This window comes from Calypte anna, chromosome 2, assembly GCF_003957555.1.
Source record: "Calypte anna isolate BGI_N300 chromosome 2, bCalAnn1_v1.p, whole genome shotgun sequence".
NCBI classification, from domain to species: Eukaryota; Metazoa; Chordata; class Aves; order Apodiformes; family Trochilidae; genus Calypte; species Calypte anna.
The window spans coordinates 52,524,612-52,547,376 of NC_044245.1; the positions used below are offsets into that span (position 1 = coordinate 52,524,612).

Consider the following 22,765-nt stretch of genomic DNA (forward strand, 5'->3'; position numbering starts at 1 on the left):
CCCAGAGGGTATCACAGCTACCACTGCTGCAGCATGAAAGTTAAAATAGTCCTCAGTGTAGTGAAATGAGACAACCAGGTGCCCCTAATTGCCAGGGAGTGGCATGAGCTTGTGTTAAGCCCACCTGTGCCTGATTAGGGCGGGCCCCAACTGCGCATGAGCAGGACCAGGGGGCCAGTAAGAGGTAAGGCCTAAGACACAAGCTCAGCTCAGTCCTGGAACTCCCAATCTCGGCATGCTCGGCTTTAAGTGCTGCTTTCAGCACCGCACTACCTCTATTGCTCCGCTAGAGCTCATCACCGTCAGGGTAAGGCTTTGAGGAGTCTCAAACCCGCGGCCTCCAGCATTGCTCGGGCTGTGTTGTTACGTGCTTAGCTGGCCACGCCACTCAAGCCTCACCCTGCTGGCGATGAGCTCTAGCGGAGCAATAGAGGTAGTGCGGTGCTGAAAGCAGCACTTAAAGCCAAGCATGCCGAGATTGGGAGTTCCAGGACTGAGCTGAGTTTGTGTCTTAGGCCTTACCTCTTACTGGCCCCCTGGTCCTGCTCATGCGCAGTTGGGGCCCGCCCTAATCAGGCACAGGTGGGCTTGACACAAGCTCATGCTCACTCCCTGGCAATTAGAGGCACCTGGTTGCCTCATTTCACTACTCAGTGCTTACGCTCATCCCTCAGTCTGGGCTGCAGCCTCTCCAGGTCCCATTTTACAGTCCCTGCTTATAGGGGTGGTTCCCCCCTGCAGCTGGGGCTGGGAGCAGTCACATCAGCTGCCCCCAGGAGATTTGCTGGAGCTCACCTTGTGCCACTCTTCAATGTCACATATATTTAGGTGTCTGTGCCTAGAACTTGGGAACACCAAGAACTGCTCACACTGCAAAGCCGAAAGATTTTATGCCTTGCTTTTTGTCAAAAGCTGAGGTGCAGAGTACCTACAAAAATTCCTGAGCCCGCACTGGCTACAAAATGCTTTTTATTTACATCCTGTAAGTGTTTTGCTATATATTAGAAGTACAAGGAATGGGATAGTAGTTATAATATTCAATCATAAAATTGCATTATGGGAAAATGTTAGGTAAACTGTAATAAAAGTATAAGGGTTTAGTTTGTGGTTTGGTTTTTGTTTTTTTTGACTAGACATCACATTGTGTCTAATTTTAGGGAGGTAATGTAAAATAAAACAACATTGATCATTTCACAAGCTGGACTAATACTTAATAGCACTTTTTGTTTTCTTCTTTTTCTCTTTTTTTTTTTTAAAAAAAAGAGGAATACTTAAAAATATTACATTTTGGTGATTTCTCTCTCAAAGTCTATGCAGGATGGTGACAATTTCATTGCAACAGTCAAAGGTTTCTTATGTTTTGTTGTTTAGCTCTAATACCAAAGTCCTGGCTGACACAATGTGAAAATATTTTCTAATCAGAGTTTGTTTCTTAGTCCATATGTAACACTGTTTATCTTATCTCTCAGAAGTTACAGTAAAACAAACAAACAGAAAATCATTATATGAATAAAGTTATGTATTTTTAAAGCTTTCTAACTAGTCAGAACTACTTCTCAGTATAGGCCAAGTATCTTTACTATAAATATACACTCTTCAATTAATATATAATGCAAATTCATTCTACATTGCAGAAAAAAGTTTGGGAGTTCTCCAAAACCCATTTATTTTCTTAACCATGCAAAAAACCCCACCAAACAGCACATTCAAAAAAACATCTAAAGTGCATCCTAATGCATTTAGCTACTTCTATAATTCAATGTCATTTAAAAAGAAAAGTTCTTCAAATTACCCCAGCTTGCATTTGGTTCCACATACCAAGAAATCCTAGGGCAAAATTAACTTGTAGATTTTCACACATCTTTGTGATAGAAAAATAAACATTTTTTTCTTTCTATTTTTTCCCTTACTTTATTCTCTACCACATGAGGTCTTCAATATGGCAAATTTCACAACAGAACCTAATTTTCATTGTTTGATAGTCTCAGATCAAGTAATAGTTTATGCTATATAAAACATCACCAAACAGTGTAACCTCCAACTGAGTCAAATACAATTAAGCTTTTACCTGTCTTAAATCTGTAGGCAAAAAAAAAAAAGTTACTGGAACAGCTGAAGAAAAAACAGAGCTCTCAGACACCAAGTGTGAAAGTGTATCTCATTCAAAACTGGTTTATGTAATAATTGCTGGTTGAACATTCGAGTAATTTTAAGAGGATTATAGCAGCATGTGTACTGAGATACAATACACTGAAGTAATGAACTGCTCCAAACCACAACAGCTTCTGACAGCAAAAGATGATCATAACTTAATTTCATTCCTTCTCCTGAGTCCCATGCTACAAACATAGCATCTCAAAGGGCAACACCAGTAGGTACAATGCAAGGCAAACATACCAAAACCATAAAAAACCCATATTGTGTTTCTAAACAGACAGGCTTCAGACACAGACAAGGCTAACCAGCAGCACACAACTTCTTTTAAAAGCAACTGAAAAGATGACATTAAAGCTCCAAGTCTTAGATACATTTCGATACAGGCAGATGCCAAAAATCTTTCTCCTACTTCTGTAAGATCCTGATGTTTAATATCACTATAGCAGAGGAGTTGGCAATAAAATTTTATAAGAGCGGGGAAAATAAATTACCCTATATATTACTCTTAGGTTTGAGGAACAGTTTGAACCACGGTTAGCAAAATATACCAAATGAAACTCATCTGGATTTTATTCATGCAGCCAAGAACCTAAAACATAAAATTCAGAAGCAAATTCATTGTTGTATTCTAAATTAAATTTTTATCACCAAACAGCAAAGAAGAAACCAGTTTGGATTCAATTAAGGAACTGTATTTGCCTGGTGGAGCTGTGTCTTCATTTTCAGATGTCATATTTTATTTTGTTATGTTTATTTTTGATAGCATTAATGCCGACTTTTTTAATTAAATGCAGATTTAATTAATGCAGATGTTTTTCTTACAGAAGACAAAACTGCCATAATCCTTTCCTTGTATGCTGAAAATGCCTTTAATCCACATGTACCTGCAATTCAGGCAGGATTCAAACCTTATGAAACAGATGTACATAAAATGGAAATTGTATACACACAAAATCAAATCTAGGGAAGGCAGAGGTAAGAAAAACTATTCTGCATTTTATTGTTTCAATCTGAAAGTCCTAGAGCCAAGTGCCTAGAGAGCTTTCAGCACTAGATGGCACCCTCAGAGAGAGACTCGGGACTACCAACAACATTATCTTCTAGATCATGAAAGTGATTCAGAGGATCTAGCTAGTTATACCTTTACTTTCTGGAAATAAGCAGCTTTGAATTTCTATAGCCTTGTATGTATTGTATATGCAAATTATCTGATACATAGCTGGCAACCAAAATTGAAATGTTCATCCACTGTAAAAAAAAAAAAACAACAAAACCACCACAGTTCTTTTTCTATTTGTTCCTTTGAACTTTTATTATCTAAAACTTCAGTTTTTAAAATGTGTGAACACAAGGACGTTCTATGCGATATTCCAAATGTGCTATGCTCCTAAACATCTGCATATAATGAAAAAAAATCCAATGACACTAACCTCTATATCCGTTTGAAAGTTAAAGAGGTCTATTCTTTGCCAGTTGCTTCCATCCAGAGCTAAAACATTCCATGCCTACAAAAACCAAATACAGTTTGGTCATTACTGCCACTGCCTGCTCTCTGCATTTGCCTCTCAGCAATTCAAAATATAACAAGAGATACAATTTCAGGTAGCATTTAGGAAAAAAAGAAGAAAAAAAGTATTTGTAGCTACAAGTGGTCATACAATATCAACTAGTTAAAAATACAGAAGGTATGAAATGAATCTCAACTCATCTAAATGGATTACACTTCAAAAGTTAACTTAGGCCCATAAAACAGGAGGGAAAGCAAGAAATTAAATGTATAGCACGTGCATGGACACAGCAAAATTTATCCCTCCGCTTTTAGAAAAGCTTTTGTAAATTTGTCTAGTAAGTTACTTTTGCTAGACCTATATTGAGAAAAATTACTACAGATGAGATTCCTTCCAATAAAACCACAGCTCCTCAACCTCACTAGTTACTATTCTGAGAAGAACAGAAACCTTTCAGAAAACTGCTGACTTTCCACTGTGAAGATCAGGCCTTTCCTTTACACATGTTAAGTTACATGGACATATTTAACAGTTTGTCCTTCACTGTTGAAGCAATGTTTGTTCAAGGTAAAGCAAAATGAAGAAACCAGAAAAACATGAATATAAAAAAATAATAATACTGCATCCAACTGACAGACTTACTCAATGATTGTGGTTTTCTTCAACTGTATTCTAAGATTTAGCTGAAGGTTCTAAGAAAACCTGGCATTAGCTCACAAAACTTACTGAAGCTGCAGGCCAGGGTGATAAGGACATAGGAATGAAATGGTTACACAGTTTTTATTATGCACTAAATTCAATAAACAGAAAACCAAACAAAAAAAGAACCCAAAACCCAATCATCGTTGAAAGAATTCATGTTGTTCATTCATGTTGTATAAGGATACTTCATTGTACATACCTGAAGTAGGAAAAGTGTTTTTCATTTTAATTTAAAAAAAAAAATATCCAGACAAGCTAAACAGAAAAGCTTACTTAGCATGCTTTCTCCATTATCTTGTGTTTCTTTCCCCTACTAGTAGTCCATCTACTTAACACCTTTTGTACTTGGCAAGCAAACGATGGATGTACTGCTTGGACACATGGTGCACATTAACCCAACTACATGGAATTTTAAGCAGAAAATATGTCTGAAAAATAGTGTTACATAGCCACATGTTTTATGAAAAGCAAATGCCATTATGCCAAGCATGGCTTAATCCTTTCTCCAGATATAGGACATACACTACTGGATATCTTTTCCATAGGCTTTAAAAAGAAGTCCAGTACAATTTCACCTCTGAATGCAAACCTGGGCTCACTGTTTATTTGTTTTAAGAAACAAAGAAGATGAAAGAACTATTTGGTTTTTTTCTGACAGAAAGATTGCCCTAAAGCCAGTGATTTGCAAGTAATCAAAGCTTCCCAAAATACAAAGAACCACCACAACAGAAATACATACCTTGGAAACTTGTGCACACCGACACAAAGTAACTATGTCCAAGAAAGAAAATATTCTAGAAGAAAGGAAAAGAACAAATTAATTGCTTTATTATAAATTCATAGTTCACTAGTTCTATAGAAAGACATCAGTTACACAGGAAGCAAGTTAAAGGCAATATAAATATTTTTATCAAATTATTTTAATTAGAGACCTAAGGAATAATACCATAGCTATCAACTGAAGACAGTCAACACCAATATGTTAGAATTAGCAGATGCTTCCTCTGAAAATCTGTTCTGTTTCCTCCTCATTACCCAAAAACGTATGAATGATAGCAAATTCCAGGTCTTCTAAATTCAGATAAACTAGCTCATATACTTTTAATTGTGCTACAATTAGAGAAATAAACACAGCTAAAGACTTCAGTGGCTGGTGAAAAGTAAGAGATGGAAATAACACATCAATAAATACAGGTTCGTGAGTCTAACTAACACAAAGCACAATTATCTAGATTTTCACAGTGATTACCAAGGCTAATACAGTCAGTATCATTTTTTAATTCACTTTACAACAAACAACTACCATCCAAAAGTTAGTATTACTATTCTGATCATGGAACCAACTCTTCATGGCTGCCAACTCTTAATAGTTTTCTGAAATAAATTTTTCACTGTCAAAATTAATTTTGCTAAATATCATTTCAGGACAACAATGAAATGGGTTCAAAGGCTGTTTGCTGTGAAAAAACAAATCATTAGCATAAAAAGATCCTATTCCAAAATAACGTTCTGTTAGAGAGACCAAAAGATATGAGATACATAAAATATGTTACAGTAATTAATTTATATACTGTTACCTGTTTGCCAATGAACATTTTCAGATATCAAAATGATGAACAGTAATAATAATTTCACCTTACAGTGGGATGTTAAAACCAGGAGCAAACACAACTGCTAAGAGATCCTGAATTTAATCATGTGAAATTCTGATTACTGTTTTCCAAGTGGAAACCTGAAGCTGGAGCTTGAAATGGATGCCTACATCTTAAGGACTGTAATTTTTAGCTGCAGTAAGAGTAAAAAAAATGTAATGGAAGTTCATGGAAGTTACACAACAGTCTTCTGGATGTTTATTACAATCACTCCAGAGATTAGTTTTCAAATATTTCATTAACCCATGAAAAACCTTTTTTCATTGTACAGTAAGAAGACATTTTATCTAAGAACTACTAGCCATGCAAACAGAAGGACAGACATACTCAACCTATGAAACAATTTATAAAACCCTGTAGATAACATTTATTTTGACAGCATCTGTTTTGCCATTTGTAACACCAATTCTGAGGTCTGCCTACTTTAAGAAACTTAAGTGTTTCACACACAAAGTACCCAATGTGCTCGGCAAGATTGCTGGGCTGTTTAGCTGAGCACTGAAAGCCACCACTCTCTCTTAAGAGCAGCATTTATACCCAGGACTCAACATGAACCCTCTTTCTGAGGTCACTTTTCCCCCTGCCATGAGGCATATGACAGAAGATGAGGGTGTGGAGACTATGCTAGAGAGCTGCAAAAGCTGCTTGGCTTGTAGAAGCTTCCTCAAAGTACAAGTGTATGAAAGGAATCAAAGGGCTACCTTAGATTTAGAGAAGCTGAAGCACTAAAGACAGATTTCTACATTACTAGTAAACCAAGAGAGGAAGGGTTGTGACAAACCACCTCATGACACAATACTCTTGCCTAAATGAAGAGCATGACATGCTTCAGAAGTGATGTACCAAGTTCTAAGGAAGTAAGAAATAACAGAAGAAACTATAAGATGTTGAAGAGAGAATGTTTTCTACACCCCCACTACTCTGAACTGTCTGGCAATCTATCTTCTGTTTGATTGTTTCTTGCTGTTAAGAGGTTCATGTTGATGTGTAATTTCTACTAAAAGAGTAAATGAAAACCAAATGCAGGATGTAATGTATGTATTTTTGCTCCACTCTGTATAAAGAGATTGTTTAAAAGTCAAAAACTAATAGTAGTCAGTCTGTACTAAAAGGATAAATATTTTAGTAAGTGTAAACATTCATTATGCTTTTTGGCTTTTGGTTTTGTCCTAAATAGGAAACTTTCTTGCAAAGCAGCCCAGGCTTTCCCCATCAAAATAAACAATAGTAGGATGCATTACAAACCATCAGAATCAGAAGTATTATTATTCAGTTAAATACTATTATGGGCAAGAAATATTAAATTATCTTACAAGTCTTAAGAACAATTTTTCTAACTTTCTTGAAAACATTTTTTCCACATTTTTTACTCTATAGTACAGTCCTCCATGCAAACCACTAACATACACTTGGTTCTCTACTTGCAGTCCCATAGAGCTACTAGCAAATACTTGCTAGCCAGGGAAACTCCCCAACAAGACACAAGACTCTAAAGTTTAAAGTCATTTAAAGTTTTTAAACATGTTAAAGCTCTAAGGGACTAAAAAAAACAAGCAGCAAACTGAGAGGCAGATGGCAACACTGACATTGTCAGTCATCTGTCAGTGTCAAGATGCTGACATTTCTGGTGCTTTGGGTGAAGGACTATGTTAGGAGTCGTTTGCAATTTTAAGAAATGGAAAAAAATATTTAAATAGGGCAGCTGATGGCTGTATAGCACTTCTGTCCTCTTTGACCATAGCTACCTGGATGGAAGCTAATGCAGCCAGCAGCAGGATTAATTTCCACTGAAGTCTTTGGCATGGATTAGTACAGAGAAACTGGAAATTAAGTTAATAGAGCCACAGTATAGTTTAAAATCATCTATTCTGACTTCCTATATCCTAGGCTATTAGATTTTCCATAGTCATTCTGCTTTGAGTTCAAGAAGGAGAATCAACTTATCTATAATCAGAGCTCTTCAAGATTTCTTATCCCTGGGCACATCCACTCTGGGCATGTGCCTGGAGATCTTTTCGTGTTAACACTACCTGCAGCATACATGAGCTTCATGCAAAATGCACACAGGGTTGTACAGGCTCACACAGTTCCTCTGCTCCTTTATGGTAAACTTCTATTTGGCTAAAGCTTCCAGAAAACGATCTGTTCTTGATTTGAAAGTCTTCAAGAGATAGAAAAGCATTGCCTTCTTTAGTAGCTTACTCCACTGGTTACTCACTCTGTTAAAATGTTTGCCTTATTTCCAAGGTGAATGTCTGACATTCAGCTTTATGCTTTTTCTTCACCAAATTTATATTTTATACTTTTCTTCACCAAATTAAAGAGCTCTTTAGCAGTTAGTACTTTCTCCTCATTGAGTTTTAAAGCTACTTATCATGTAATCCTTAATTCTTCCTTTAATAATCTTATTACTTTATTACTTAAAACTCTGCACATTCATTTTCCCAAGAACATTTCTTCAAATGTAGACATCAGAAACCTGCAGCTTAAAAAACTTTATCAGTACCAACAAAGCTGCAGACAGACAAAGCAGGATTTCATTACTCCCATCTTCAGAGCCATTTCAGGCTACTGTAGCAGCTTTACTGACACAGCATCAGCAAAGAAACAAACAGAGTATCTTACTCGTTTGAGCCTCACATCCTCTTCTGGGACTACATATTCCAGGCATTACCTCTTTCTACAGCATTTAGTCCTGTCTATTTAGCCAAATGAAGTTTATCTGTAAAATAACCTTGTTTGAGCACACCACAATTTATTATGTTACTTAGGCTTCCTTGGGAGACTGCCTTGTCTTCCCAGTAGTTTATAATTACAGTTCTTTTGTGTCATCTGTAACTTTTCAGTGACTTCTGAAGCAGTGATTTCCAAAACATTGTATTAAAAAAAGAAATTAAAAAATTAGGTCCACTTCATTGCTGCAACACTGTTAATAAAAACCTGAATCCCTTTAATATGCACAAGTACAGTGCCAATTTTTAAACAAAGGGATAAAATGTTGAAGTCACATGTCAGAACAGATGTGTCATTTTGGTTGGTAATGCAAAGTGCATTTCCAAGAATGATTCTGTCCAATCACTTACTTTCCACAAAACAACAACTGTGTCAGTTATATTTCTCTGTCCATTTTCTAGCAAACAAATCCATGGTGAGATGTTTTTCCACTGCATACCATGAAGCTAAGAATGCTGGTCACTTATCCTTTGCCTAGATAAAAAGTGTTGCAGTCAGGATTCATATTCTTCTAGTCTTCTGGAATTTTCTTGATACCCAAAACTCACCATAAGAGAGCCCCAGACCTCCTAGGTCTCCTTTTTAAGGCACTTTCAGTGCAGTTTACATGGTAGCATCAAGTGCAAGAAGTGATGATCTACAACCTCAAACACCTTCCCATGGACTTCCATACATGCTTCATTATTCCTATAAGCTATAAACAGACTGTCCTGTGTCTTCCCAAATACAGAAATGGCTCCTGCTGTTTTGTTTCCCTCCCTGTGGAGCCACAGAAAAACCCAGCAAATTCTCAAAACCCCAACACTGTGACTGTGCCAACTACAGAGTGAGCCATCAAACTGTGCAGGAGTCAAACTTCTGTGTCACCTTTGTAAGGCCCTTCCCAATTTAATCACATAAGGAATAAGCTTGTGCAGTGACAGCCTCTCAGTTACTCATTTCCCACAGCATCCTCCTGAAAAAACTGTCAGCCCGCAGCTTGGACAGGAGCACCCTGTGCTGGGTTAGGAACTGGCTGGAGGGCCGGGCCCAGAGAGTGGTGCTGAACGGGGCTGCATCCAGTTGGCGGCCGGTCACTAGTGGTGTCCCCCAGGGATCAGTGTTGGGCCCAGTTCTGTTCAATATCTTCATTGATGATTTAGATGAGGGGATTGAGTCCATCATCAGCAAATTCGCAGACGACACTAAGCTGGGGGAGAGTGTTGATCAACTAGAAGGCAGGAGGGCTCTGCAGAGGGACCTGGACAGACTGGAGAGTTGGGCTGATTCCAACAGGATGAGGTTTAACACGGCCAAGTGCCGGGTCCTGCACTTTGGCCACAACAACCCCATGCAGCGCTACAGGCTGGGGACAGAGTGGCTGGAGAGCAGCCAGGCAGAAAAGGACCTGGGAGTCTGGATCGACAAGAAGCTGAACATGAGCCAGCAGTGTGCCCAGGTGGCCAAGAAAGCCAATGGCATCCTGGCCTGTATCCGGAACAGCATTGCCAGCAGGTCCAAGGAAGTGATTCTGCCCCTGTACTCAGCCCTGGTGAGGCCACACCTTGAGTACTGTGTCCAGTTCTGGGCCCCCCAGTTCAGGAAGGATATCGAGGTTCTGGAGCAGGTCCAAAGGAGGGCAACCAGGCTGGTGAAGGGACTCGAGCATAGACCCTACGAGGAGAGGCTGAGAGAACTGGGGTTGTTCAGCCTAAAGAAGAGGCGGCTCAGGGGAGACCTCATCGCTCTCTACAACTACCTGAAAGGAGGGTGTAGCCAGGGGGGGGTTGGGCTCTTTTACCAAACAACTTTCAACAAGACAAGAGGGCATGGACTTAAGTTGTGCCAGGGGAAGTTTAGGTTAGATATTAGAAAGAATTTCTTTACGGAAAGAGTGATCCGTCATTGGAATGGGCTGCCCACTGAAGTGGTGGATTCTCCGTCCCTGGAGATATTTAAAAAAAGACTGGATGTGGCACTCAGTGCCATGGTCTAGCAACCGCAACGGTGGTTCAAGGGTTGGACTTGATGATCTCTGAGGTCCCTTCCAACCCAGCCAATTCTATGATTCTATGATTCTATGATTTTCAGTACTCTGACACAATACTATGTGGATTGATACAAAGTGGGTAACAAAATGCTAACAGTAAGTACCACATGCCCATACTGTCACCTCCTTCACACAGCTTTTCACTCATTTGATTTTCCTCTTTTTGGCAGGTTTTGCTCAGAATTTTCTGGAAGAATGACCAAGTATATACCCTGTTAAGGAGCAATGGTGAGAAGAGCATCAGCCACTCTCAGTTCACCACTAACCGTGTTCAAACACACTCACAAGGTCTCACAACCACCACAGAAGTTGTCTTGTTGTTCTCCTAAAATGGCATATTCAATAAATACCAAAGATTATTAGATTTATATATATGTGTATATATATACACACTATTAAAATTATTTATATAACTATATGTTTATTTATAGGTTTATCTCCTCCCTTCATCCCCTCTTTTTACTTAACAACCTACTGAGATAGGAGGCATGTCAGCAGTATCCAAAGCCCAGCAGTAAATATAAACACCATAATGAAAATATGCAGGCTAGAAAGAACACACATAAGCTGAATAATTTATAGCCATAATCAGCAAAAGTGGAATTTTGCATGCAGAAATTTATACCTGTATGATTAGATTAGCAATGTAAGTGTTGGTGGTGTTCTAACCTTTACCAGCTTTGGAGATAGGAAACAGCTTCATTGGTAAATGCCAGTAACATCTTATCCAACAAAACTCCATTAATATTATTTGTCCTGGAAATGTAATGGTGGGGGATATTAAAAGCTTGAGGAGCCTGGCTATTTTCTATTACAAAAAAATAAATACATCTTTTATATCATTTCTGTAAGACTTGTTTTCAGTAGCATGTCACAGAAGGCAGAAAAACACAAATTTCTACATGAAGCACACATCCATTCACTTCACCTTTTGGATCAATTTTTAAAACAAATCCCTTTTTACTAGGGATGTGCTACTGTAAAGCACTTAAATAGAACCTGTGTGAGGTTCAGGAACTTTTATCTCCACAATTTCCACTTGTAAATGTGGAAATTTAACCATATTTTGTTTTGCATACAAGGAGAATTAGGTGTTTTTTAACTTCCTTTTTAAACTACTCCACTTTTAAACTACTCATGCCTTTCTTAGCTATCTACACAGCAAAACCTTGAATAATGAACAGGACACCCAAAAAACCATTTATTTACAACCCAAATCTTTTCTTTTTCCAAGATGATTATTGCTACGCAGTATCAGTATCCTTCTATCAGTACTAGCAATAGAGGAGGCTGTCTATAGGATGCCTAACACCTATTTTCACCTGAAACAGAAGTCAGATTTTTCTACAAATCTGCCAGACTCATTTTATTGTTACAAAGCAGCACCTAACTTTTTATGGCCTATGGATACTTGCAAGCAAGTGCATCATATTACTCATATTACTCTTGTATCATATTACTCATTCCTTAAAAAAATAAACACTTTTATTCATAAAGTACGGTGAAACCATATGTAGAAACCACTGTAACATTTTCAGTACCTAATTCTCCTTGTATGCAAAACAAAATGCTGAACGATAAAGGGGACAATTCTGTTTTAATTTAACATCAAATACACAGAGAACAGCAACTTCATTACATAGTAATTTCTTTTCCAGGGTCAGTTATTTAGCTATTACATACAACTACATTATTCAACTCAGAGTAACTTTAGCCTGAAAACGAAACATAGAAGAAAGCACACAAATGCATCACTCTTCCATCTTCAACTTATATTTACTTGAATATTGCAGATGAGTAATCAACCTAAAAGGTCACATTTTTGTAACCTTTTAGAAGTCAAGTTAAAGACCGACACACAAAACTCACATATAGGAAGCACCGACAAAAAGCTCAATTAATGATACAGATTTTATCTTTATTCAAACTTGATTTAGACTTGATTCAACCTGAAGCTTTGCTACTGCTATGAAGGATGACTTTGAACAACAGATTTCTCTTTCTGATGCCTGTTGTCTGCCTCAGAAAGACACAAACAAAAAAGCTCACATCTCCTGTAAATAAAGAATTAAAAATAAAAAAAAGATGTGTGTATGGTATTGTTACTTACACTGTCTAGCATCAAGATTTTACAAATTATGGGGATTTTTTATGGAGGTACAGTATCTTTTGAACTGCCTTATGGTTTGATGGCACTTTTAGCATAGAAATGCCAAAGAACAAGACTTTCTCCTCTGCCCCCCAAGGCACCATGTCGAAAGTGTGACTTCTTTATATCACTGATAGTTATTAATGTTTGGCTTTAATAGTTTGCTAAGCAAGAGACTGAGTTTAAATAAGACCCTAGTTTCAAGATAATTAAATCTCTAGATGGAATTAAGTCTCAATTAAAGAATAGGTTATAATTAGGCACTTAATAACAAATAAAAGAAAAAAATGAAACAAAGTAAAAGGTAACCTATGATTTCAAGAGTGGTGTTAAGTCCTCATTATATCCCCTTTTTTAGCTCTTACTCCTGTTTCAAATGCTTGTTGGTTACTTTTGTTTGTTTGACTAATCCTTTGCCACAAACATATTCTTATTGAGAGATGTTTGTATTTGACCCAGGTAAGCTGAAACACTCCATTTATACGAAACGACTTTTCAAGCAGAAAAAAATATTTCCTCTTCAAAGTTCACAAATCTTACTCAGCACCTTGACAAAAAAAAGTTTGAAATCTCTTTGATTCCCAGATCTACTCTCCTGCATTAACACAGTAAACAAGAGCACTGATGTTAAGTTTTCCATTTGTGTTCTTAGAGCATCTCACACACACTTTTAAAGGAATGCAATCTGAAACATCTTTACATTTGTTTGTGAACAAAACCAAATCAATTAAACATTAAATATGAAGATGGCAGCTACCTACTGCAATCTCAAAGGCCAAACTTAATTGATTATGTAATCAAGTTGCAAGTGGGCAGCATCTCGTACCAAGAGTCCAGAAAACGCATACAAAGCACCAACTGCTCAGGCAAAGAACTGAAAAATCTAAACCTGCATCTGGAATTGATCTTGGTAAGAATTTCATAAGCAGACAAACAATACATGAAGCAGCATAAAAAAAAAGGCCAACACAAGACCTTTTCCATATTCTGAAGGAGGTACACTGACCACCAAGCTATTGATTTAGTATTTTGCTTTCTCTGAGACAAGCACACAAGTTCTCTCCTGATTTTGTGGTAAACCACTGAGAAGTATGAAAACCTACTCTCACTTCAGAATAATTGCAAAATTTTCTACCAAAAGGTGATTAATCAAAAAAAGTGCAAGTTGTTGCATTCTCAACTTACACTTGAGGATAGACATGCTGCACCTTGAAGACTGAAGGTACAGAGAAACTAGGCTATTCATTTTGACCTTGGATAATTCATGCTATAACAAACAAACCCAGGACTGGTAGCATGATATTATTTATCAATTGCTGCTAAAGCAGACAAGAATTCTGAAAACATCCAATAAGTCTTAAAGAGTCCCAAAGATTTACAGATCTATTGTTACTCTGGCTCAAGATCAAGATATATAACTGCTTTCCAGAGGCTTTATCTTACCCATGACCCTGGCCTGTTTTTCATTTTGATAACTTGCTCAGTCAGTTTTGCTGATCACTTTTTTGGTGGTAAGGACCACTGGAAATGAGTATGATTCTATAGGAGTGAGTCTGAATTTGATATTATATTGTGATGAATCTCACTGTTCTTGCTTGCTTTCCTGTCCATGTCTAGTTGCTTCCCTGACCCTTATCTTAAGGAATTTCTCTATTGGGTAGTTAGCGTGAGACTGGAGTGTTGTAGCTACTCTGCAGTAATTCCTTGGACAAATCTATTTAAGGAATGCTAAATCAAAGGACTTACTTTAGTTAATGAAAGTTACTTGTACAAGGAAGGCACTATTAAACTTCCCTTAACAAAAAATAGAGATTTGTGCAAATATACAGAGAGGAAACAAGTTTCACTTTCATAAGCAACTCCTATTTACAAGCAATTCAGTTCATAAACTGTATAAATGCAGTTTTACTTCATTTTATTAACTTGGTTGTTTCTGATTCTAAATAGCTATATTCTATTTGTTTGGCAAGCAACTACAGAGGACTTCAAAGTAACGCAAAACATGGTCTAAAATCAGAACAGTAGACTGCATGTGCATTATAGCACTGGGATGTTTTACTGAGATTGTCAAACACTGAACAGCAGTCTTTCTTACTCAGGGTAAAATATTGCCCTAATTAATCATACAAATCCTTGAAGGGGGAAAATGAATCATGTTTGAGATGATAGATTCCCCCCCCTTCAAAATACATACTGTTTGTCCGCTTACAAAATTCTTACCAACTGAAATCAGGTCCAGATACAAGTTCATATTTTTCAGATCCTTGACTCACCAACTGATAGTTAGCACACTAAGATACAGCAGCCAAATTTAACAGTGATTGTGGTAACTTAAGTTCCTATAGTACCTAGCTAAGAAATACCAATGGCATTATAACAACTTCTAGTTGAAACCTTTGCTATTGTCGTTTTGATTTCTCTCACAGTTCAGCACAGCAAATCTAGTCACTGAAAAAAAAAAAAAAATCACTGCAAATTTACTAAATACTGAGTTTGACTTCACTAATTTTAAGCTTCTTGTTATTGGTCTTTACAGTGATGAAAACACTAAGTGTTGACTGAAAAGCTGTGTGCAGAAATAAAAACAAAGAGCAGAAACATGAAACCATATATAATATGCATACAACAATACAATTTTAAAATGTATTGTAGCATAAGCATAAACTAGTTTAGGTGTTGAAAGACACCTAAGGGTGTGTAAAGGCTTGGAATTACAAAAGCATTTATATGAAGGAGCAAACTTCACACAGACAATCCTTTGGAAAGCCAGGTTTGTGCCCCTAAATCTTGCTAGGTATCTACATCCCACAGGGATCAGAACTCAGACCCATGTCCCATCATAACGCTCCCACTAACACATTCTGCTTCTTGCCCTGTGAGAGTTTGTCTCAGCAGCAGCACAATTTCAAAAGCAGGTCTACAGAGCACCTCTCTCACCCATCCCCTTCCTCTCCATTCCAAAGCTGTGATGCTCAGCACAATATTACAGATGCTACCAAATGTGGACTTTATATCTCTCTGGCTACAGGGAGATCATCACCCAAATCATTGCAAGCTTTCAGCATGAGACCATAATGATCTTTACTGAGAAAACTGACTGTCCCAATTAAGTTCCTCAGATCACAACTCTTCTGGCTAGAGCTGCAATGCTACTTTGGTACATCCCTGTGAAACTGGAAACGGGGCATACCTGCACAAAAACCAGAGAGCAGGCCATGCAAAAGGCTTCTTCAAACATTGCCACCATAGATAGTGTAGTGGCAGTGACTAGCTGCACCACTTCCTCACTTGGTCAAATCCAAGCTAAGTCTGTATATCCTCTGAATTACTCTTAAAATAAAGTTATCTTGTGTACAAGAGCCAACAGCAAAGCCACTGATGCTGTCCAACTACTTGCACATGGGGTTTTTTTCTGCTGAGTTATTTAAAATGTCCTGTATAGTTAGATATAGGTTGGGATAAACATATTGCTCAATGAAACAAAAAAGTTGCTTCCTACATGCTATTCTAAAGAAGTTACCAAATTCAGTGCTGGAATAATGAATTCAAGAAACTGGCACCTAGGAGTTAGAAGCAGGGATTCTCATAGTAAACCTGAATACCTGATTTTATCGATGTTTCACTCACATAACTGGAATAAACACAGTAATTTAGGAATTTAATGTGTATATAGTTTCAGTGTTTCTTTTTATCCTTCAATGTATTCTTCAGCAGTGAAAAGAACAGTCACTTCCACAGATGGCCTACTGCTAGGAAAGTGCTTGCAGATTATGACTCTTTGGATAAGGAGGCAGCATATTAAATTGACTTTTATCTTGTGGTTCTTGTGTGACAGTGAATGCAACACGGCAAAATCATTAGAATTTCTGTGCAGGGCATAATTCAGTGACATGTCTCTTTTAATCACACAGTTCTACGAGTCTATTTTACAAATCTGTCACCATAGAAAATGAGTATTTTCAACAAAAGTGAATATCCTTTTAAAATTCAATTCCTTTAGCAACAGACTGATTCTTTAATACCATCAAGAGAGCAGTGCGATAGCACAGACACTAAAAAAAGTCATAATGGTTTAAAAGCACTTTCTTCAGACACAAGATGCAAAATTCTATTACTTGAGACGTTCTCCCACTTTAAAGCAAACAGGAAGCAATGAACATATGTACAAGCTAAACCAAACATCTCTTTAGTGTATGAAAAATAGATTATCTGCTCAGTTTTAATAACACAATCGCTAAAAACTGTAATTGCACCATTATAAGTGAAAACCTTCCCCCTCCTCCTTCAAAGACTGGGCTGGAACAAAACCAATATGCAGGTACAGAAGATATTGCTGAGCTAGTTCAGTTCCAGCTATGAAGTGATCGTATCACCCAGATAAGAGTTTACACTTTGCTTGAAATGAACTTTCAACAAGATGAGAGCATGAAGAGATCCATCAGTGTCTCATCCCTGGACAGAACTTACTGATCTTGATGTTGTAACTAACTCTTGCAAAGGTGATATACTCAGACACCATCAAGTTGATGAAATGTATGACTACCTGAATGACTACAGTAAGAAAAATCCTCCTCTTGGTTCTCACTCCTACAATAGAGCCTGACAGTAATGGTAACCATCAGAGTTTTTCCCTAGTGACTTTTTGAATTTAGATTTTATTTTGTTATAATAAAGTTCAAGACACGAGTGTGAGCTAAATTAGAGAAAGGATGATAGGCTTCTTCATACAGATTAACCATTATGCAGCATGGAAAAGTTGACTACTCAATAGACCAAAGCTTTATGGAAATTTTATTTTGATTCTTTTTCTGACACATAAGGAAAATTTCACTATTACATTACATATTTCACAGTATAGTATTATTTGAACATATTCAAACAAATCAAGACTAAAAAAAAGACAAGTTTAAATCAGATACATTGATATTTATTTCAAAACTGATTGGAAAGAATGAATAGCACTCAATAGTTTGTAAGCCAAATAAGCAATACACAGCCCACAGTTTTTTATTCATTTACATAATAAATAGCATTACCTTAACAGGAGTTCTTTGGGTAGTTTTTTGTTTATGAGGGCTTCATCATTACTTGAGAAAACCTGGGAACAGAAAGAAAAGTCAAAATTTAAAACAACCAACATGAAAAAGTGTTTTAGAGAGTCTTTTCACCATCTACTTGGGTACTTTATTCTTTTAAGTTACTGTTAATGTCAAGTTTTCAACATGTTATTTGGTAACACAATAGAACTATTTCAATACATAGAAGAGTTCCTCACTCTCGCACACCTTCTTTTCCCTAGTGCTAAGACTTAACACAAAAGTTGTGGAACTATTTAATAATCATTAAATAAGCCAACAGAAGTCACACTTATACCCCATAAAGAAGTATTTTAGCCAATACTAAAACTTCTAGCATTAGTACAACACATAGAAACATAAACTAGTTACAGGGTCCTAAATCTGTCCCATCACAGAAAAAAACCTGGATACTTTCTAGTTACTCACATCCCTCCTTCCCTGTCTACAGCATACATTCTTTGACCCACATTATGTGAAGACAGATACACTGAAAAAATCTAAATATTCAAAGAAATTACTGCTACAGATGGGATGGTACGATAGCAATTGCTATAGAAGCAAGAGGAGCTCCTCAAGAAATGACAGAAGAAAACCAGAATATGCCTCTTACCTAGAACTTCATATTACTAACATATCTCTAAAGATATAGAAGGTGGAGACATGAAAAGAAAGCGCCCAAGCAAGACAAAACTATATAGGTAAAAGTTTCTGCAAGAGGAGAAAAGCATCAGTCAACAGCTAAGTAGAAATACTAGACAAAAGAAATACTGACCAGTCTTGCAAATTATTGTAAATATTTAGTTTTGAGAAAAACAAAGAAGAGGGTGATTCAGAATTTAAGGAACTGCTGCCACAAGCTATCACTTCCCCTGTAAAGAGAAGACCTTTATGAAATCCCTTTGGTGTCCACATTACTGGAAAAAAAAGCTAGAAAGAGGCATTCAGAATAGCCTGGAGTTTTCTGAAGTTTAACAGGTAAATTTGAAAACCACATAAAACAGAAACATGAAAAATAATTTGAAGAAATCTTTTCCCTGTCCTTCACTAAGAATATCCTGAGTTAACCATCAGGGTATTACTTCTTGCCTATCCTGTCATCAACAAATATATAATATTTGGGGATTATTTGCTTTGCTTCCTGGTTAGAAAACAAAAAGGTTGTTCTGAAAAAAGAGGTACATCAATCAAAGAATGAAAAAACTGACTATAAGTTTGGCTGTTTTCACCAAAAAAATAAAGCCAGAAGAAAATACACATTTGGAAATTCTGAAAATATCTCCCTAAATACTGTAAGATAAAAAAATTAATTTTGTAACATCAAGAACCCTTTTTCTCTTACAATACATCCTAGGCTGACTTCAGGTCTACACTGCATACTATTGTTTCTCAACTCTGACACAACAGCAAAAGCCACTTTTTGAACCTACGATCTCTACACACAATTAGCCACGCATCTAAGAACAATCAAGCTGTCAACTCTCAACAGGATCAAGAAGTTTAAACAAGCTTATTTTTCCTGCAACTGGAGCAGCACAATTATCCACAGACTGGTAACTGTAGACATTCTAATTGTGAAACACCTATGGATATATATTTCAACAGGACAACTCTAGTTCCTTCAAAAGAGAGATGTACTTGGCTTTAAGCAGTTCCACATGTCTGACCACAGGTTCTGCTTTACATCCAGTACCCATTGCTCTAATTCTTTTTAGTCCATGCTAAATATACTATGAACATCAACACTGGTTTTAGAACCAACTGACTGCTTCTGAGCTTGGCAACTCAGAGTTGTGAACCATCTGTATGTCATTTTAATATTACATGCTACTCACAGTCTGCAGCTCATAGCCTGAAAACTAGAGTATATCTTTTTAGACAGTCAAAACATAGGCCTAATTGTGCTCATTGGAGCACTCATTCAGAAAAAGGAGACACATTCCATCCTCATAGAATTTAAGACCACTGAGGAGTGAGTGAAGCAGAGAAATATTCTTGTGCATTGCAATTAATTAAAAAAAAAGAGTTGCAAAAGAGGAAGTTACCTCTGTGAGAGCACACAAGGTCTGCAGCAAACAAGTGAACTTAGATTCTCATCCAGAATATGAACATTTGGCATCACAGAACACTGAAAATTCTTTCAACTTAATTATTCTATGGGTGCAGACAGTTCCTCAGGAGTTCAATAACCTAGCACAGACTTCCCACTTGTATGCACAAGTATGTATTTTAAAATAAACTTTGCAGACTGCTGCTGGTCTACACACGTGTGCCATTATTTTGCCAGTACAGCAACTACTATCCATTTTTTTTCTACACCTTAAGTTCCCAGATATACCTTGATATACCTAGATGCAACATGGATACACGCTGACTGTGTGAAGGTGACACAGCATTTAAGTCAGTAAGATATAAGGAAGTTACTATTTAATACAGGTACAATGCATGCTGAAGCTTCTGAGTATTTCAGACTATTTATCAACTCCTGTACTGAAAAGCTAAATCACAACAAATCGTAGTCCAGACTTTTGGGAATAATAAGCATTTTTCAAGTGATGCCAAGCTGAAAATCTAAACCTATAACCAAACTGGCAAGTCATGTCAGAAAGTGATTTATAATCTCTCCGTGTTTACATGAGGTATTTTTAGGCTTTTAACTGAAAGTTGGACAGAAAAACTCAAAGAGTACCTGACAGCAGATATGACCAATATGGTTGCATTTAGGAATCTCAGTTGAGTGTGGTCTTAACTGTATAAAACACTGAAATGCAACAGACAAATCTATGCACAAGGAAACAGGACAGTGAGATTTAACATATGTGATAATATTAATCTAAAACCAGCTCTAAATTTCCTGCAAATATTCTTAAATAAATTGTGAGAACAAACAAAACAAAACTCACAAGAGACAACTGTAATTGCTTATTACTTTAATCTTGAGCCATTTCTTACATTCTTTAACTGACCTCTCTTGGTGGTATCTTCACTGTACTTTTTCAAGACTGGTTATAGTGAACTAAAAAGTGAGCATTTCCTTTAAAAATTACCTTACACTTGCTTACACTAAGTTCCTTCAGCAACTACCACTTTATTTGTTTTTTATTCTCTGTATTGTTTAAAGCACCATTGTGTAAACCTGTCAAATCAATAATCTCCCGGTTTTGCTTCCCCTTCCATTTTATTAAACACATCAATTGTCACTAGCCCTAGAATATAACTTGGCTTGCCACAATCAGAAGCACCACACGTTACTGTTTTCTGGTCTAACCGTTAGTGATAAAGTTCTCCTATTTTCACCAGAATTACAGAGTTGAAGAAATCCTTTCTGATGGAGTTTCACATTTGCTGTTTTGTTCCCAGACTGGCAAATATGTGTAATGTGCTCAAAATGTTCGTTTATCTCCACAAAGAAACAAAGCAAAATTCATCTTGTTTTACCATGATTATCTAAAACATTTAGAAATTCCCTTCAACTAGTATTTCAGGATCAAAATTGTTTATGCTACTACTTTTGTTGGTAGTCCTTGAGGGGGTTTTTTTAATTCTGCAATTTTGGTTGCCATTCAGTCCATTGAAAAGGACTATTTTCTCTACAGATTAAAAAGTTTTTTTAGAAGCTCATCCATGATGGCTTGGTTCCACAGAGATATTTACATATCTAATTTCCATTGAAATCAGAGGGCTTTAAACCTGTCAACTTTTCCAATCAGAAGTTACTGAAAAACAGATTGTGAAAAACAGCCTTGCTTACTAGTGTGTTAAAGAGAGTAATTATGGGCAAATTTAGATTTGGGAATGAGGGACAAGGAAATCTGAGAGACACCAAAATACATCAGGCAAAAAAAAGAAAAAACATATCTTGACAACAAGGATGAATTATTTATCAGATCAGGAATAAAACCCAACACTAGGATATTGTCACCAAAGGAGGCAGCAGTTTAGAATTAAATCCATACATTTCCCTTCTCCTACGGCTGACAGAGCAAACATAGTAAACTTGTAAATATTGCCATATGTTAAAAGCATCAGGTCCTTCAGGTTTTCACTGGCAAGAACAGTATTTATTTAGTATTATTTATGCGCTAATAGGCACTTTAGGAGCAAGATATTTTAAAGGAAAATCCTGCCAAAATAAAACAAAAATTTTATTCAGTTCCCCTGATGTGCAGATTATTGTTACGAAACGCAAAAGCCACCAGCTTGCTGAATGTCTCTTCCTCAGCAGACACCTAATTGTTGCCTGTGCAATTTCCCCTTCACCAAGCTACTGAAATTGCCTCTTCCTATACTGGCAGGCAGTTCAGCAGAGCAGTTCATGAGCACACTGAAGAATGGCACCATAAAAATCTCCACATTTCAATACAGCAGAAAAATGGAGAAGGAAGAAGAAAACGGAAAACAATCTTCTTTTATTATAAATTTTGGATTATCTCATTTGTTACACTACAGAGTTCTCTCTAATGGTCAAAGAATTGCTGCTAGCAGGTGTTTCCTTCAGAAATGTACAACTACTGTATTAGACTTAGGCAGACGGGTAAAACCATTTAACAAGATGCAAGTAGCAAAATGTAACCGTATCTAAGCAACAAAAGGAGTGTCAGGCAAATGGGTAAGCCTTGCCAACAGAACAGAAATAAGTGATATGGAAGACACAACAGCTGATGCCACAGGGCTGGTGTTAAACTAGAACCCATGGTAAAGCTTTCTGTAAAAATCAATAAAATTATGATTTATCAAAGCAAACCTTGGAAGGTGATGCC

The 22,765-nt window shown here is 36.9% G+C and overlaps 1 protein-coding gene across 2 annotated transcripts in view; it reads right to left on the reverse strand.

The window, feature by feature from the left end:
* FBXL2 (F-box and leucine rich repeat protein 2) overlaps positions 1-22,765 on the reverse strand; it is a 51,564-nt gene that overhangs the window by 20,295 nt on the left and 8,504 nt on the right. For both annotated transcript variants that reach the window (XM_030445087.1, XM_030445088.1), the window contains exons 2-4: positions 17,967-18,028; positions 5,107-5,161; positions 3,588-3,662 (exon numbers count right to left, since the gene is read on the reverse strand). In XM_030445087.1, the coding sequence (XP_030300947.1) occupies positions 3,588-3,662; positions 5,107-5,161; positions 17,967-18,028 (192 nt within the window). The remainder of the gene's footprint in view (positions 1-3,587; positions 3,663-5,106; positions 5,162-17,966; positions 18,029-22,765) is intronic.